At 37.4% G+C, this 17,312-nt stretch overlaps 3 protein-coding genes across 3 annotated transcripts; all 3 read right to left on the bottom strand.

The window, feature by feature from the left end:
* Nucleotides 1-1,250: 1,250 nt before the first annotated feature.
* s100s (S100 calcium binding protein S) lies at nt 1,251-6,609 on the bottom strand. Its single transcript, XM_027002324.3, has 4 exons — nt 4,551-6,609; nt 3,350-3,405; nt 2,820-2,973; nt 1,251-2,250 (listed from the first exon to the last, which is right to left on the bottom strand). The coding sequence occupies exons 2-4, from the start codon at nt 3,370-3,372 to the stop codon at nt 2,050-2,052; spliced, it is 378 nt and encodes a 125-aa protein (XP_026858125.1). The 5' UTR covers nt 3,373-3,405; nt 4,551-6,609; the 3' UTR covers nt 1,251-2,049.
* Nucleotides 6,610-8,215: 1,606 nt separating this feature from the next.
* Nucleotides 8,216-13,469, bottom strand: s100u (S100 calcium binding protein U). Its single transcript, XM_027002344.3, has 3 exons — nt 13,313-13,469; nt 10,353-10,485; nt 8,216-8,809 (listed from the first exon to the last, which is right to left on the bottom strand). Exons 2-3 carry the CDS (start codon nt 10,470-10,472, stop codon nt 8,480-8,482), a joined length of 450 nt encoding a protein of 149 aa, XP_026858145.2. The 5' UTR covers nt 10,473-10,485; nt 13,313-13,469; the 3' UTR covers nt 8,216-8,479.
* Nucleotides 13,470-15,276: 1,807 nt separating this feature from the next.
* On the bottom strand, nt 15,277-17,272 carry s100a11 (S100 calcium binding protein A11). Its single transcript, XM_027002313.3, has 3 exons — nt 16,665-17,272; nt 16,151-16,296; nt 15,277-15,569 (listed from the first exon to the last, which is right to left on the bottom strand). Exons 2-3 carry the CDS (start codon nt 16,277-16,279, stop codon nt 15,435-15,437), a joined length of 264 nt encoding a protein of 87 aa, XP_026858114.1. The 5' UTR covers nt 16,280-16,296; nt 16,665-17,272; the 3' UTR covers nt 15,277-15,434.
* Between the last annotated feature and the right edge of the window lie 40 nt (nt 17,273-17,312).

The following is a 17,312-nucleotide window of genomic DNA, read 5'->3' as shown; positions in this document are numbered from 1 at the left end:
CAGATTTTTAAAGCTAAGAGCTGGTATGCTTTGAAAATCTTAAAAGGTCTGTGGTATTAAGGAGTCATGATGAGAATGACTGTTCTCTCAGATATAAATTATTAAACTTATGAACTCATGTGCCCACACATACCTGTATATCCACACTCCAACTCACACACACGTTCAGTCTCTACCTGTCTCTCTTTCACATACACATGTGCCCACACATTTTAATTGATGTTTCAAGCCATGCTCCCTTAAATAAGATTTTCTTTTTTATAGTCACTGAACAACCATGAAAAGAGTGTCTGACCACTTCTTTCATTTTTTGTTTCCTTTCCTAGCATCTAACACCTGCAGGTAGATGGGACAGGTCTAACAGGATAAGCAGGATATGAGGACAGCCCAGGATATGCTCCAGCAAGCAGCCTGAACTTACGCACATACTCAGAATGATTCTACAGTCCCCATACAGTCTAGAGTCCTGCTATGACTGAGAACAAATTTATATATTATATATTATACTATGTATAAGAAAACAAATAGAGGTCCAGATGGTTTACAGTATTAAAGAGACATTTAAAAAAATCTATATTTCTATCAAACTTATATTCTCACATTTTCTGAATTATTAATTTCCTGAATTTGCATTTTTAAACAATTTCCCCCTGTAAACCACATTATTTTAGATTTTTTTGAATTTAGAATGTCTTCCTTTTGAGCGCTCTGTCAAGTGTAACAGGGCCTATATCTGTAATAACATTTTGATGTGGTCCATATGCTACTTGCCCAGAAAAATCCTCTAGAGCACAGTGAATAAACCTTTGCACCCAGCTTTGGTAGAATGGATTAACTTCTGTTGCATGTCGGCACACATTTTTGGACAGTTGGCTATATTAGGCCAAAGACTATATTTTTAGGTGGATAGCACACTTTTTGGTATGACAAGCCAAAATGTACTATTTTAAATCATGTAACTGGTGCTTTGTTATTTATTTGTCTTAGTTTAGTTTTTAAGATAAAATATGGTTCTTGATTTTTTTTTCCTGATTATTCTGATAATGTTCATAGAATAATAATCCATAATTTTTAAATTAATACATTTCTGCAAAAGTAGGTTCACAAAATGACCTGGCTATAATACATATCTCCTCTTGTGCAGTATCACTTTTCATAATACTGTGTCTGTCAGTAATCTGAGGAACTCATATCAGCAGTTCTTCAGACAGAGAAGTTCACAATTCACAATAATGTGAGCCCACTGAAGATCAACTACATATGTTTATTCTTATGAGAAAGATACATATTAACACTTAACAAAATAGGTTACAAAATTGGTGCCAAGAAAGAAGACACTTTCAAATGGTCAACCCTGATAATATTGTTAATATTGTTTACATGGACATAATTTACACTATTTTGCTGGTGTGATTTTGTTTATTACATTTTGTGTTGTTCCATGTTCAGTCTGTCAAGAATTTAAAGCCACACACTGATTTTAGTAATATAGAATAAGTCATTTTTTGGTATACATCTACTATTTTATTGCTTTTGTAAACCAAGCCACAACAGCTTCAATGAGGTTTTTCGAGTTACTTGCTCTTGTTTATTTGCATTTTAGCTGTGTCTGTGAAATTGAGGAACCTCAGGTACATAGAGAGCTTGACAGTACATGTTGCAGAGGCCACACTTTGTTCTATTAAAATCACAGAATGTACTTTTAAATGGAAGACATCTTTCCTACTACCCCAACAAGTATGCTCTTTGAACAATATCTTCAAGCAAGTACTTTTTCTGTTTACCTGGGTAGAATAACAGGCTGGGGCAAACAGGTTTCTTGCATTGCTGAAAATGCACCTGTTCATGTCTTCGGGACATAACATAATTACAATCTTGATGATGGATAAATTCAAGTAATTAATAGCTCAATAGAGAGGGATCTTCTCCCAGACCTCAAGGAATTAGGCCTGTCAATTGTGATTACAGAAATGGATGAAAAGATGAGCTCCCTTTCTTGCCTTGTCTTCTACCTCCCAGGCTGGCTTCACTCCTCTCTCCTCCCCCTTGTTACTCTTTCTTCTCGCACTCCACTGAGCCCGACTTGAGCTCACCCTTGTTTTTGGGGGGTGGGCTGTCAAGGAAGAAGTCATTGCAGGCCACGGTGAGTGCCCCCATTAGGATGATGAACTCAGTGAAATCTACCTCGCCATCGTTGTTGGCATCCAAGTCATTCATCACTCGCTCCACTGCATCCTTATCTTGCGCGTTCTTTGGGGGAGGAGGTGGTGGAGGGGAGGGACAGAGGGCAGTGTTAGCAACTGTGGGTTTGCTATAGGAGACATGGTAATGCTGCAGTCTGCAAGTTAGGCTGTCTGAATGTTTGAATGAATGGCTTTTGAATTAATAGATTTTGGGCATGTGCTGGAGCATGGAAGACTTTGTGAATGGGAATTAGTGCTTGTGAATGATACATATAGTGCAACAAAAAAGTATAAACATACATGTTGTACATCTTGTTCATGAATGGGTAAGGTATTTATATGTGCATGGGTTTGTGTGACAGCCTCTCTAGGGAAATATTCAAAGTATTTATCCTCAAATGTAGTGAGAATTGAGGCATGTTTTAACATGCTATTCACACTATTTTCACCCTCCTTTATTCAATTAGGAGTTCTCTCTGTGAACACTCCACTATATATTTCTGCCTTCACAGTGTTGAAAGTTAGAATTCATATACAAGAATATACCAGAAGATGAAAGACTAATAGTTTCCAATAGCTCTAAGACAGCCCCCCTGGGCAGTGGTGTGCTGTATATAGGCTGTATGCACTTCTCACCCCTAAGTAGTTTCCCAGCTCCTCTGTAAGTAGTTCTCTCAGCTCCCCTCGGCTAAGTGTGTACTTGTCTCCTTCCTTTCCCGAGTACTTATGGAAGGTCTTGATGAGCATTTGCATGGCACTCTCCAGGTTGGTGCTAGGTTCTTTGGACATGCTGCAAGGCATTCATAAAGGCCAAAAGTGAGACACAGCGCATGGTGCGCCCTTCCCTAGCCCCAGCCACATGTGTGGTCACATGACTGACATGGTTGGAGCTTTAGCTCAACTGAAATGGCACAAGCACAAGGATTGAATTGCAGGGAGGAAACAAAATGGTGTTAATGAGTAAAATTGCTGTAAGTGGTGTCAATTAGTAAAACCAGTCTTAGATCACCCTTAAAAGACCCAAATGACAAATTGCCTCCATCATTCTCCAAAGTCTTACACACTTTTTCATTTGAATTGGGGTGTGTGTGTGTGTATGTGGGGGGGGGGGGGGGGGGGTCTGGGCAGGGATTATGAGGAGATCACTTGAAAAGCAACATTCTTACACATCACATCGTGAGCGTGGCATCTTGGATCTTCTGTCTCCCAGCTTGCCAAGCTACTGTGATTTTAAAGATAGACATAGTCATTTACCAAATTCAAAGAAAGGCCCAAAAGCCCATGAAGCACAAAGAGTAGGAGAAGAAAAATGAGTGGAACTCACTAGCTGTTTAAGTTTACAGTACAAGTGGTAAGATGTTTCTGATCAGTGTTTTGCTTTGTTATCATTGTTACAATAATTTAGCTGCAATATCTACACTAACACACAAAGTAGAGCTCATTAAATATTTAGATTATTCTGAACTAATGCACAATGCCTTGTCAGAGCGCATAAAATCCACATCATACAAAATCAAACTGCAAGGGAAATGCATAACTGTCAAAATACAGGAAAATGGAACACAAGACAAATATTCAGAGGCAGCCGATGAAGACATGTACATTATAAGTTAATGTTAAAACTAATGATAACATATCATTATTATATTAATCATATGATCCTAAAGGTCATGAAGGGAAATTAATTCAGCAAAACTAATGCTCAAGTTCTTGTAATATGCATTCTATTTCTACTACGATTTCATTCAGGTTAACCAATCTACAATAAACTGAATTAATAAAAGATCTCCTCTGCTGAATGTGTTCCAGACATGAAGCAATTTCCTTAACGTCAAGCCTAAGTCAAAGTTACTCAGCTGAGAACTGCATGTCTCTATTACTCATTTCAAGTGCTACACTGTTTAATTTCACTAATTAATTCACCAAAGCAGGAGCATAGTTAGGCAGCTCAAATGGTAAGGTGGAAGTCTGGAATCAGTACCTTTGGCCACTGTGACCTTCATTTGAAGGAGTGTAGCCTTAGGTTAAAGGCTATTGAGGCCATGCTATTGTTTGGCAGATATGGCACAATCACACAAAAGAACTGTAAAGTGGCTGCACTGCACAAAGATAACAACTGTACATCACTCTAGCAAAGATGTCCTAGCAAAAAGATGAAATATGGCACATTGTTTAAGAGACATGAGTTAACAAAATGGCATTTTCATTAGTAAGGGTGGAGGCTACAGGCTGAAACACCACAGTGAGAAACCACAGCAATCAACACATGAACAGTAATGTAAGACAGTGGCCTAAGGACACCAAGAAATTAATAGCTTTTAGACATACATGGTTAACAACTTGGTTAATAACTTTTCATACACTAACCTTGAAGGCTTTTTGTTTGTTAACCTTAGACTTTAGGTAATGAAGTCCCAACAATGACATGGGGGTGAAAAGTCATAGCATGTTTAAGAAACCCCTGAGGAAAAGAATATAAAAAATATCTAAGGAAAAAAATTCATTTGGCTGAAATCAACAAAGTTCAGAGTATTTTGCCACACTTTCAAAATGTGAAACATCCCAAAGACTTAACAATAAAACTATTATTAAAACAATATTATAAAGAATGATCTTTAAAAAAGGTTTTCAAAAGACGTCAACCCAATATTAATAATCTAAGGGCAATCAATAAAATTAGAGATCTGAACTAATCTAGTCTGCCCAGTCATCAAGAAAAGGCTACAAGAGAAAGGTACCCTGCCTCTATTTGGAGACGTCCGTCTTACCTGAGTACTTCCGAAGAGCCTCCTTTGTCTGTGATGAAGAGTCAGAGACGTGGATAAGATAGCGAGAGAGTGGAGGAACAGCTGAAGAGAGAGTATCTCCAGGGTTTAAATATCACCAGCCCGCCCATCCCACCAACCCTACCCCTCCCCCTCTTTGCACATCACTATCAGCTTCTATTTCTCCATCACTCCAACCTCTCTTCTTCCCTACTCTCTGGTGACTTGACTGCTTGATTGCATCAGCACAAGGAGATGCTCCTTACCCATGGGAACACAGCAGACCGGCTGAGTTAGAACAGAGCGCTGCATTTCTTCTTTGCCAACTGCTTAGACAGTTTCAATATTGTCAGAGCACATGTCTTACATCTTCAGTGGACTTTGGAGTAAAGAATTCATGTGCTTAGAATTTCACTTTAACCACTTAAATGGTCATCTACTAACTATATTTCCACCTGAATTTTTACCAGCAATGCTGTGGATAAGATCTAGAAAGCTTAACCATTGAGACATAACATTGTACACCTGACCTGGCCACTTCCAACTTAAATATTTATTGATACCATAATCTGCCCTTTAAGACCACCTCTGTGCATTTTCTGTGTTTAATAGCTATGCACATACAGTCTTCATGTTTGTCTACTATCTTGTTATATTGTTTTATCATTTGCTCTTATAATTGCACTGGAGTATAGCTGGACAGTGTTTCATTATACTTATATTGTACAGCCCTGTATTGGGATGACAATAAAAGTTTAAATGAACTGAAAATAATCAATCAATCATTCACTTTATTAGGATCACCTACTATGCACCTTCACTCACTGTTCCCTTGATTAGGTGGACCTACTTTATAAAGACATTTTATAATTGCAGTTACAGACTGTAGCCCATATCTTGGCATGTACAGTTATTCTGGAAAGACAGACTGAATATTAACCCTGATGCAGCAGAGGATGTAGTAATTTATACATTCAGGCACAGCTGTGAGCTGGAGCTTTTACATGTGTCAATGTCACAGCATGACTGAGAATGGTCTGCCACCCAGTAAAAGGTCAAAGTGACCACTGATGCTTTGAAGGATGGCAAAATGTGTATGGTAACAGACAGAACTTTACACTTTAATGGTTCACGTCCAGTGAGTTTCTAATTAATAAATGTTCCTAAAAAGTGCATTGTAAGTATGAGCACATCAATTTATAAACATACTCAGTGGTGTGTGACATTAGCATGGGGCTAATTCCAGGAGGCTAGCATAGTGGTGCCCCATATCACCTTTCAGAGTGACGGCACATTGCTAATGCTAGCGTAATGGAGCCCCACGTCACCGGGCACGGTAAAGTCCCAGACACATCGAAAGCCATTGAGACAGTAACATAGCCTTTAGGGATGGTTTTACATAGCCAAGATATGATCTAACTGTATTTGCTTGTTTGGCAGTGCAAAAGTGTTATACCCAATGACTGGGGGAGATGGGGGTGCATCTGTGGGGTGGGATAATTACTACACATCTTATTGACATACATCTGCGTGTCTTCACGTGTGCATCAAGCAAATATTTTATACCATTTTTAAAATTCCATGTTTGTGGAATTTATAGAGAATTTCATGTCCCTTGCTGAGGACTAAACTAATGATACTAATGTAATTTTGTGTTTAAAAACACAAAAAATGTAGAAGTGGTTAAGCACCCAAGACTTTTTTGTACCAAGCGTAAAAATAATTTTCTTTATCTACTTGTATAAAAAAGGCAAACGTTAAGCAGAGATGGAGAAAATTGCTTCAGTGACAAAGTCTAAAGCAAGATACATTTTCTAATTTCAAGCTTTTGATACATTGTCAGGTTAAAAAAAAAAGTCAAATGAATATGTAGCTAATACATGGCGGAGTAGAACATGAAAAACCGCTATGAAAACTGACCCATATGGCTATTGATTTCTTTCAGATACATAGATACAAATTATACATTGAACATTTAGTGGTCTCAGAGATGCTTCATTAGTATAAATTAAAAACCCAATTATGACATACAGAGCTGTGGTTGTAGGAGTTATGTGATTCCATTGCATAGATACAAATAAACTAACAAACATTGACATTAGCAGGGACAGAGAACTTCATTAAGAGTTATCTACTGGCTTCCCATATGTCCCCAACTTCTTAATTCCCACCTGCATGGCTGTCGCTTGAAAGTTTTAGGAAAAATATAACCTGACAAATTCAGTGATTCCTAACTGAGACTTTCAATTAGATTTGCCCCTGCCCAACATCCATTTCCACTCTAGGCATTCACATTAGTATTCTGTTAGTAATACTTTTCTGCACATAGAAAACTAGCCAATGCATTAGGGAGAATTTCTAAAAGCAAGTCAATTTTGATGGCATGATCATTTTTCTCTCCGCATTCCTGTCACATCACAAAAAAACAAACAAAAACGGAAACAACAAAAGTTACTGTTAAAGAGAAAGATGCAAACAAAAAACATCTAGCATAAGTAATCAAATTTCAAATGTAAATTAAGTTTCTTTCTTTTTTCTTTCCAGTTTCCTAATGTGTGTGGATATATTGTGTGAAGGTGTGCTAGCTGTTTTGGGGCCCTTCCTCGGTCATTGGCCCAATACTGCAGGGCTATTTTGGGCTCCGACAGGGCCACGTGGGTCCACTGGTGTGGATTCCATCTAATGGCTTTTAATTATTAAGCTCCAGTCATTATAAGGACACCAAGCACCTGACATACCAGTTCTTAAGATAAAGCTAGACAAAGCTAGCTAAGTGAAAGAAGAACACAAATGCAAATAAGACAGAAAAATATTTGACTCATGGAGAGGAAGCACTTGCTAGTAGCTTTGCTAGGCTCAGACACGCCAAAGAAGAGAAATAAAAGAAAACAAGACGAAAAAAGGAGAGCATAAGAACACGCATGCTATTAAACTAAATTCTTAAAGACAATAGGTTTATTGTCATGCAAATATGGCTTCATTCAAACTTGGCAGTGGTATGTGAACTAAGGCTCAATATTGGCCACCACTTGGTAAGAAGTGATGAAATAATGTTAGCATGCATGTTAAGCATCCCAATGTGTATAAAAAGACGTAAACGTTTGCACATATCTAGAAAAAAGAATTGACAATAGTTGTGGACATGGGGCTGAATCAGTGAATCACAGGTGGGTATACTATTGGCTCATAAGTAACACGAAAGTCAGTTGATTATACATGCCAAGAGTGGCACTTGTAAACTTACTGCCAGAGATACTGCATTGCATATTTATAGATCCATGATGCATTTTTAATGTAAATGAATCTTTAAATGGTTAAAATACAATACAGATCAGTACAAATGACAATTAGGTTTTGTAAGAATGAACAATATGGAGTGGTTTATACTGCAATGCAGTGGTAAAAGTTGACGTTGTAATGTGGACAAAGTTGGTAGGCTATGTAATAAAATATATTATTAAAAATATGACAATGAAACAGATGTGAGTATACATGAGGTTTAGGGAAGTTAGTTTAAACTGTCTCAAGCTCTTATGAGGTCTCCTCTATTTCTTCTACCGCTTCTGCCTTCTCTCCTTCCTCTTCATCTTCCTCTTCCTGTACTTTGGCTGCCACCTCCTCTTTTACAGGCTCCTCCTGTTTGCCATCTTTGGGCTCTACATTTGTCACAGTTGGGACCTCAGCCGGTGTCTCGTGGACTGAACTTGCCACCTGTGTCTCCTTCTCGCTGAAACACCGTCCACTGAATGACTCTGCTATGTAGCCAATCAGCTTCAGGTACTCCGGGAAGCTGACTTTTCCATCCTTGTCCGAATCAAGGCCCTGACGCATTGTCTTTACAGCCTCAGTGCTGTCTGTGTCCTAAGCGCCAAAACAGTAATTTTAATTCAAAATGATGCTTAGCTCTGAACAAGTTAACTACATGAATCACAAGTTAGGTGACTCATTGAAAACGCTATAAACAAAGAATAGCAACTTTGATTTCCCATGGCAGCTACTCCTTAGTTTAGAATCAATAGGTTCTAGTTTAACTATAATAATATCATAATGTAACTAAATGTATCTTATTATTTGTATCTTAAATAAATCTATCATGATGCTCAGGAATTGCTAAATTTGAGCTATATGGCTTTCTCAATTAGATTGCTAATTATTTGCAGATATAGGGTATCATATGACCAGATTCATTCATATGATTGATTTAAAAAACAAATCTGTTCATACCAGTGGTTCATGAGGTCCAATGTCTACATACAGTGATTTAAGAGGACTTGATTAATTCACCAATTTTCTCACATTTAAGACTTTATCTTAAGCACAAACAAAATGAGTGGTCCAGACCTGTCATAAATCTCCAAATAAAATTCCCCCAATAAAAACAAAACTGGACCAATTGAATTTGTCTCTAGTTAAACTGTTTTTCAATGGTCTTTAATGGTTTAAATACATTTGAGTTTGAATATAAATAATAAACTAATCATGTTGCAATTATCCTGTTTGACAATAGTATTTAATCATGACCATGGATAATCATCTGATCTGCTAAGGTCTGAGGTACTATGATATTTTCCTTGGCCACAGTGCAAATTACCCTTCAGTTAAACTTCATTTACCCCTTTCAACATTTTGTGACATTGGTGTTGGCAGTCACTGTATGAGAACAGAGCAACATCATCTATCATGACATGTAATCTCTTGCCTCTGTTCCCTTTGATCTGCTTCCATTTCAAGTATGCAGAATGTTTTGGTGAGACGTTTTTGTTTGTTTTTAAATCTGGTTTCATATCAAACCATATCTTACTTATGTAGCCTATGTCTTCAGCACAAATATGATAGCATCAACAAAGTAATGTTTCCATTCCTTGGCTTTGTCATTTTCTAACTGAACTAATGGTATATTTTTGTTTACTGAGCTCTGGAAAACAGGACATTTGTTTCTGTTTTTTACCTTTAAATGGTGTTTTTATTAAAGCCACTTCAAATCAGGCAGGTTACTTAGCCCTCTGAGTCAATGTGGGTGTGAAACATGCTAATTAACAATTCTCATGAACGTTTGCTCTTATTTTAACTGAGTTGAGCATGCAAGTGATTGATGACAATTTGGTGAACTTACAAGCATTTGTAAGTATGGTGTGACACTGTTGTATAAATTTTATGATGAAAGAATTACACAGTTATGTTAAGGCTACAAAAATATTCTGCCTTTTCACAGCTTTCATTCAGTTATAAAACATTCAACACAACTTCTTTAAAGCTTTCCCCAGCTAAAAGACCCAGAAAGAGGTCAATGCCAGTGGGATCCTCATCAGCTGGAGAGTTGAGATTCTCTGATGAAGTGATGAAGGACTGAGTCTGAATAACAGTGTCAATGTGTATTTTGCAGAGAATGGACAAAGTTCCTAACCGTCAGTATGTTCTTCAGCTGGTTCTTCACTAGGGATTGGAAGTCCTTCTCTCCAAGGTTCTCCTTGCCTTTTGACGACTTCAAGAAGACTGTCACAACTGTCTTGATCGCTGACTCCATTCTTACTCTTTATCTACACAAGATCAAAGGGCATATTTAAGAAAGAAATTGAAATACATCACTTACGAAAACTGAGTTATTGAAGGTCATAAAAGAGCAAATGTAACATACATATTGTCTGTAGTTCAAGCCAAGCATCAAACTTTATTCACCTGCTTTATTTTCTTCTGAAACTGATAATTGGATGCAATTATCTGCATCTTGAATTGTCTCCCCTTCCACTATATCACTGAAGCCATATTAGGGTGTGAAATCCAAAGTCATCAAGTAAATTATAAATACTGGGTAACACTGCTGGCTCTTTTTCTAAAGGACAATGTGACTTTGCAGTGTGTAGCCTGGAAATCTTAGGGCTAGAACTGACAGCTGATTGCAGATAAGGGAAGAGAGAAGAGGACAAGTTGCCACGATGGCTCTCCTGATCTTTGATAGGTCATCTGATCTCCTGAAGGCCTAACTGCACAGTGGCTTCCTGTTACCTGAGGAATTACCAGCACCCAAACCATTTCCCCCTCTTTCTCTAACTCATTCCTTTTTTCTTCTGCTCTAAGTAACAAAGAGAACATTACTGTCACATATGTAGTCCTGTTCCTTTTATTCACTGAATTGGTCCCTGCCTTCATATTAACAAGTGCACACTAACATGTGTCCCCAGACATCTTCCACTATAAATTGTTACCAGTAATCTGTAAGTATATTAATAATGACTAAAATACTGACTACACCAAATAAAAATATTTCTTTCCAGTGTATTTTTGGCATAAACATGAGCAATCAACCAATGTGAATGTGAAATATCAAATGACGCATGAACAACAGAACAGAAAGTTTAGAACAAACAGATGCAAACAACAGAAAGCAGCCAATGACTTGTTAGTATGGAGATTCCATGCATTGCTGTCTGGATGAGTCATGCAAAATTGACTGGAATGTTAGCCTTGCGATTGCTAGTTTGCTTCAAGTTGTGGATAAAGTAAAGAGTTTCTTTTTTTCTTTTAAAATACACTATTTTCTGTTCTATTGCATTGATACACCGTTGCATTACTGAATAAATAGGTGAATTTACCCCCGCCCCCTCACACACACACACAAAGTACCCCAACCGTCAGCTATTAGCTAATGTACAGGTAATAGCCATTAGGGAACATAGCTATTAGACTAATTAGTAATAATAATTAGTAGGAACAGCGAGAATATGCCAAGGAAGTAGAACCTTATTAAAGTATTTGGTTTCACTGGTTTCATGGGCTGTTTGACATGGGGTGACGGCATTACTATTAAAATCTCTGTCATGGAAGTTGTTCTCTAGATAGTCCTAAGAATCTTATCCTCTTCAGTGTACTCGGTGACTCCACAGACAATAAAAGATCAAACCATTTACTCGTATGTGTATTTTAATTAATTTTCAACAAATTTGTTTTCTATACCAACCATAGAAATCGATTTTAAATGGGTAACTCTGCAAACGTGCGTAATATGTCAGTACTTGTCAGACCTAGGTACAAGCGCCTAAGTACTGCTGTCCGGATCAAAGGGTGTGGTTTTGTCTGTAACAACGAACTGTTGTCACAAGTCTTACAACTACTATGTTACAGCTAAGCTTCGAACGTTTGTTTCCACGAGTCCGTTTCTGGTGACTCTTGCACCCCAAGGTCAGCGACCTCGCAACTGCCATTTCAGCCGTAAAGTCACATAAATAATTGAATACTTGGTCAATAACCGCGAGCCATCGTCAACGGTTGGAGCGCCTCTGATCGAATACACATGAATTACCGCCAGTTTAATACTTCCCCTAATGAGCACGTTCATCACCATTGCGACTTTCTCTCGCGCGCTGTTCCGATGCACAGCTAATTCCTATTATTACTTGCAAAAAAAACAAAAAAAAAAAAAAACAGGCGCAAATAATTAATTATATAACCCGTACGAGCTCCCGTTTCTCTCCAATGCGCAAAAGAGATCGGAGGTTTGCGTTTCCTAACTGGTGAACGTGATACGCGTTCTATCTCAGTAATGACAATACTGCCGCTCGCGTCCTATGAAAAATTAACAGAGGAACAAGTTGGGCTGTCTATAAAAACCCAGCGAATTCTCGTAGGGTGCCTGTCTTTTTGCATCGTAGTAAAAAAACAAAACAAAAAAAAAAACAGGCTGAGGCTGTATCTTTTCCAAAATTATTATTTTTTGCCAATTTCACACACGTATCCATGCCTTTTCAACACCTCATTCAGCATTATATACAAAACATTCAACTGCCAAAATAATTTGAGACTGATAAACATGTCATTGATTTATAGTAATCTTTTTACATAAACCCAATTATAATCATCTTTGAAACTCAATGTGTTCCTTAGTAAGTCTAATACAAGATAACTGACACGTAACCGTCTATAGTTAAAGCGAGTAGCCTAACAAAACATTTTAATGTGCAACAACACCAATCACGGAGGCCGCAAATTTCGTTATTGCTAATATTGTTAATGTTAATACTTATAGCAAGAAAGTTGCCAATTTCTTAGCACAGATTATGATTTTCTGGCCCAGACTATGCAGTAATACCAAACCATGTTCATATCTTGGAGACAAACGTTTAATTGTGAAAAACGATCATACAAGTTGTGACAAACGATCAAGTTCAGATCGACTAAAATCCGAAAAAAGTAACGACTGGTTGCGACAGAAGTGGTTTATCGTCCATCAGTACGAGTTTGAGTAGTCCTGCACTAGAAGGGTGTATCTAAAACGTGGCGTTGAAATGGCGATGAAACAATTCTAATAAAACTGCATAACTCACTAGCAAACTCAGGAACTTAAAAGCAAAATGGATCTGGTGCACTTACCACAAAACAGGGACAGAATCGACTGACAAACCGTATTTTACGCCTTTTCCGTTTTCCCGTCTCTTCCCCCTTCTTTGCAAGCAAAAAACTTGTCAAACTGGAAAGACCACAGAACCTCTTCCGTGATTTATTTTTTTCTTTTAACTTTTTTTTTTTTTTTTTGCTGACAAGTCAGAGGGCGTGTACGTGGGAGCAAGGACTGGGAAAAGATATGGGACGAGCGTAGGCTTTAGGACGTTAGTTTCAAGAAAATATTTAGATGGGTAACCAGTGGTCATGAATCGTTTTCCTTTAGGTTGTAGATGCACTTGTTGCGTACTGTATGTGTACGTCATGCGTAGATGTAGTTTCATGTAATTTTGAATTTATGTGGGAATACATGGCAGATTACATAGCGAAGGAGGGATTTGTCCGGGTTTACAGTGGGGAGGACAGTACTTTAACCCTTACTCGGCATGATGGCGTTTCTGAAACTGTTGCGTAGTCAGTCGCACTTCGGCCGCAAGTAGAAATGTCATTGTCGGCATTGCAGAGTAAGGGGTTTTTGATAAAGTAGCACGAGAGACTGGTACACAATAACATCTTTTTAAATCAGGCATCTCTGAAGTATGAGGTAGCCCTATTGCTTCATTTACTATCTACTTGAGTAAACGTATCAGATCTTGGTGTTTATAGTACGTACGTTTGTGTGTGTGTACACGCCGAAGGGTGGCGACGCCCTTGTAACGTGTGACTATACCTGCCTGTATCGGTGTGTGTAAACTAGTCTTTTGTCACACCTCTTACTCTTGTTTGATTAGGCTACAAAGTCCAGAGTAGTGAACGAATCAGCCTCCTACGCAGGTCATCTAATCTCGTTCATAAAATAAAAGTGAAATAAAGTCCATTATAAATGAACAGACATAACACTTCATATGTAAATTCGTCAATAAGGTTAGATAAATTGATAAAGATTGGATACATTTTGTAGTGTCTAAAGGAGAGTAGCTCCATTATCCTTTAACAAAATACAAACCAACCCTATAAAACTTAATTTCTCCTAATATGTTAACCCCACATGTAGAACCGCAAAAAAAAAGAAAGAAAAAAAGTGGTGAGAAATCACAAGGCCACTGATAACCAGTGTGAACCGGTACAGCCCAAATTTTCATGGTTATGCATTTACTATAATCTAGAATTACTATTGGGTCTTTTACAAAATTTAGCAGTCCCCCACCAATAAAGACCAAATTTCAGTGATTTATGTTCACATTTTCAAATGCTGCAGTCATTGCTTTTACCATTATTACTTTTTCATTTAATTATGATTTAAAATTCCTTTTGTCCTTAAATCTACCACCATATGGTATCCTTGATATGACTCCACTGCAAATGAGGCTTTGCTGAATTGAATATACTAGACCGGGTCTTGTGTTCAGTTTAAATAAATACATGTTTTAACTTAAAGTTTGTTGATGTATGTGGGCCCAACGTCCACAACATTGGATAAATCCAGTGGGTTTGATTTTTCAGTGCAAAGAATCTAGTTTGAATTTCTAAAGAAATCTTTACAAGATGTTAAATTATGAGGAACTGTTACAGAATCCAAAAGAAATGCTACAGTTCAGTTTTATATATCAGCAGAGGAACTAAAATCACCAATAGGGAGCTTTCTAGGCAAACCTTTTGTTTAATGACAATGGTGAGCAATGTAAAAAGTTCTCTCTGCTCTCTGCCAGTCATGAAGAGCAGAAACCTGGCTTCAACTACACCACCATGGAGGAGGATTTGAGGTGGTGTATAGTTGCAGCATAATTACGCTATTAAATCAAGGACATACGGCTACCTAATGACTCAGGAAGGCAGAGACTGGGAGTGAGTTTGCATAGTAAAATCTGAATTTACCTCAGAACTTTGTCTAAACTGCAGTGGTCAGGTATGTTGATAATCATATAAGTTCCACAAGGCAAAAGGGTAAGACACTCTTGAGAATAAAACAATAGTTTCTTTTATTTCACATCACCTGCCTTGGTCAATGAATAACTAAAATCTCTGTATTAAAGCTAGCCCAGAAGGGCACAAGGTTGACCTTAATGCTTGAAAACATAATGGGGATACAATTGAAAAATTTTTTTCTGTACATTTATTGGCTATAGCCACCATGCTTGCTTGCCAGCTTGCCAATCAGCTGCCAGAATTCTTGAAAAGTCAGTTCCCCGTCATTGTTTACATCCAATGAGCCCATAAGATGGTCAATCACTGCTGGATCAGCAGCATTCTGAAGGTAATCAGATAGGGGAGAGACAAGCATTTACATACAGTTCAAGACAGAGTTAAAAAGCTATGACAGTAGCGTCATCCAGTGACAATGTAAGGTACTGCACATTCACTTCTGCTAACTTCCTATAGGGCAGACAGTAAACACTGTTAGAGGCTTTTCTTCATGTCTTACTCCAGTAATCTAAGAGAGATTGGGCCTTACAGAATGCAGCTAAAATGCAGAAATCAACTCAGTCATCTTTTCTTCAAGTACTGACTCACCATATGAGTGCTGAAAAACTTACTTGTATGGTGCCACATTTGTTTATTTTATGAACAAAAAATATTTTATGATGCCTACATCATTACTCTGTCTAGATGTATGGTACTCATCCCACTCATCACAAATAACTCTAGAAAGTAGGAATATCTACACATCACTACTGAAACAAGTTACACAGACAGGGTTAAAGAAACCACATTATAGGATTTGTTTCCATGCAGTCCATGCAATAGCCAGTAAAACACACATTACCTACCACAGTACTTAAGTGCACATAGAACTTAAGGATAATAGTGATCAGGACAAGACCATCTGACCTTGACAAAGTTTGGTAGTTGGGATGCTACTAGGCTTTGAAATTCTTCTTTGCTCAAGGTGTGTGATGGGCCATCTTTGCCAGCAAAAGTCTTGAACTGGGAGACTAGTACATTAATGGCAGGCTCCATCGTGACAAAACTGGATGCTTTAGAACAGAATTCAAACCAATCACAATCACAATGACAAACATTGTTTATTAACACAAATACTGCACAAAACAAATGAAACATTTTAATTACATGCAGAATATTTGGTCTAATAAACTGGCCCAGTTTTCACCATATTTTTCAAACTGTTTGAATTCACTAATGAAAATACCCAGTTGTTTCTTTAGTTTATTAATAATAGCACTGAAAGTTACAGTGAAGGTTAAACAATTTTGTTTAAATTATTTATTGTGATCTTTCAACAAACAAAATTTTAGTTAATTATTATAAGCAGAAAATAACTGAAACGTGCGTATAAGTATAAAAGAGAGAAAATGAAAGGGGAAGGAAACAGTTTTCACTGTACCTGAGTAGTGTTGTATGAGCAGCAGAAGTAGGCAAAGTAACGTTTCGTCTCTTTTCACCTCCTTTTATTCCATTCATCCTAAAGCACAGCTCAGTGGAAAACAAAAAAAATTGCTGAACAAGATATTCCACACACACCACTGATTCCAAACTGTCAGATGCTTCAATCTGCTTTACAGATTTTTCCATTGCAAATAAGATAACACACAGTCTACACTGATAGTAATAGCCTTTAACAAACACTGATAAGCAAATACTAGTAGTAAATATTTCATATTTACTTGCAAAACACCCAGTCTACAAAGCTCTGCATTTAGTCATCAAATTGGCTACTTTTTCCTTTAAGTGCAATAATATTTTACTCAGGAATTCCATTCAAAATAATGAATCATTTTTATGATGGTACCTCACAAAATTTTATTAAAATTCCAAATTTGTTCATACTTTTGTTTGTCTGAATCCAGCCCAGCCATTGGATTTAATTAATCTTGACAAGAAAAACATTAGCAATAAATAATTTTCTTCTCTGTAAAGTGCCAAATTTGTATTAAATTACTTTAGTTAAATTATTTTCCTCATATTTACAGATTGGCTTATAAAAGCCAGACTCCTGTATAATGACCCATTAGTGACAAAAATGATAATTTAA

This window comes from Electrophorus electricus, chromosome 2, assembly GCF_041902795.1.
Source record: "Electrophorus electricus isolate QZ-2024a chromosome 2, ASM4190279v1, whole genome shotgun sequence".
In the NCBI taxonomy this organism is placed as follows: Eukaryota; Metazoa; Chordata; class Actinopteri; order Gymnotiformes; family Gymnotidae; genus Electrophorus; species Electrophorus electricus.
The sequence above is the reverse complement of the archived record's forward strand: the minus strand, read 5'-3'. Positions and strand labels throughout refer to the sequence as shown.

Excerpts from the sequence above, each read along its gene's own strand:
- s100s (XM_027002324.3), bottom strand. The coding sequence starts at position 3,372 with ATGCCACGCTCACGATGTGATGT. Across the intron at positions 2,974-3,349 it reads CCACGCTCACGATGTGATGT|CATGTCCAAAGAACCTAGCA; the intron begins GTAAGAATGTTG and ends AATGCCTTGCAG. Across the intron at positions 2,251-2,819 it reads AGCTGGGAAACTACTTAGGG|AACGCGCAAGATAAGGATGC; the intron begins GTGAGAAGTGCA and ends CCTCCCCCAAAG.
- s100u (XM_027002344.3), bottom strand. The coding sequence starts at position 10,472 with ATGGAGTCAGCGATCAAGACAGTTGTGACAGTCTTCTTGAAGTCGTCA. Across the intron at positions 8,810-10,352 it reads AGCTGAAGAACATACTGACG|GACACAGACAGCACTGAGGC; the intron begins GTTAGGAACTTT and ends TTTGGCGCTTAG.
- s100a11 (XM_027002313.3), bottom strand. The coding sequence starts at position 16,279 with ATGGAGCCTGCCATTAATGTACTAGTCTCCCAGTTCAAGACTTTTGCT. Across the intron at positions 15,570-16,150 it reads AACTACCAAACTTTGTCAAG|AATGCTGCTGATCCAGCAGT; the intron begins GTCAGATGGTCT and ends GATTACCTTCAG.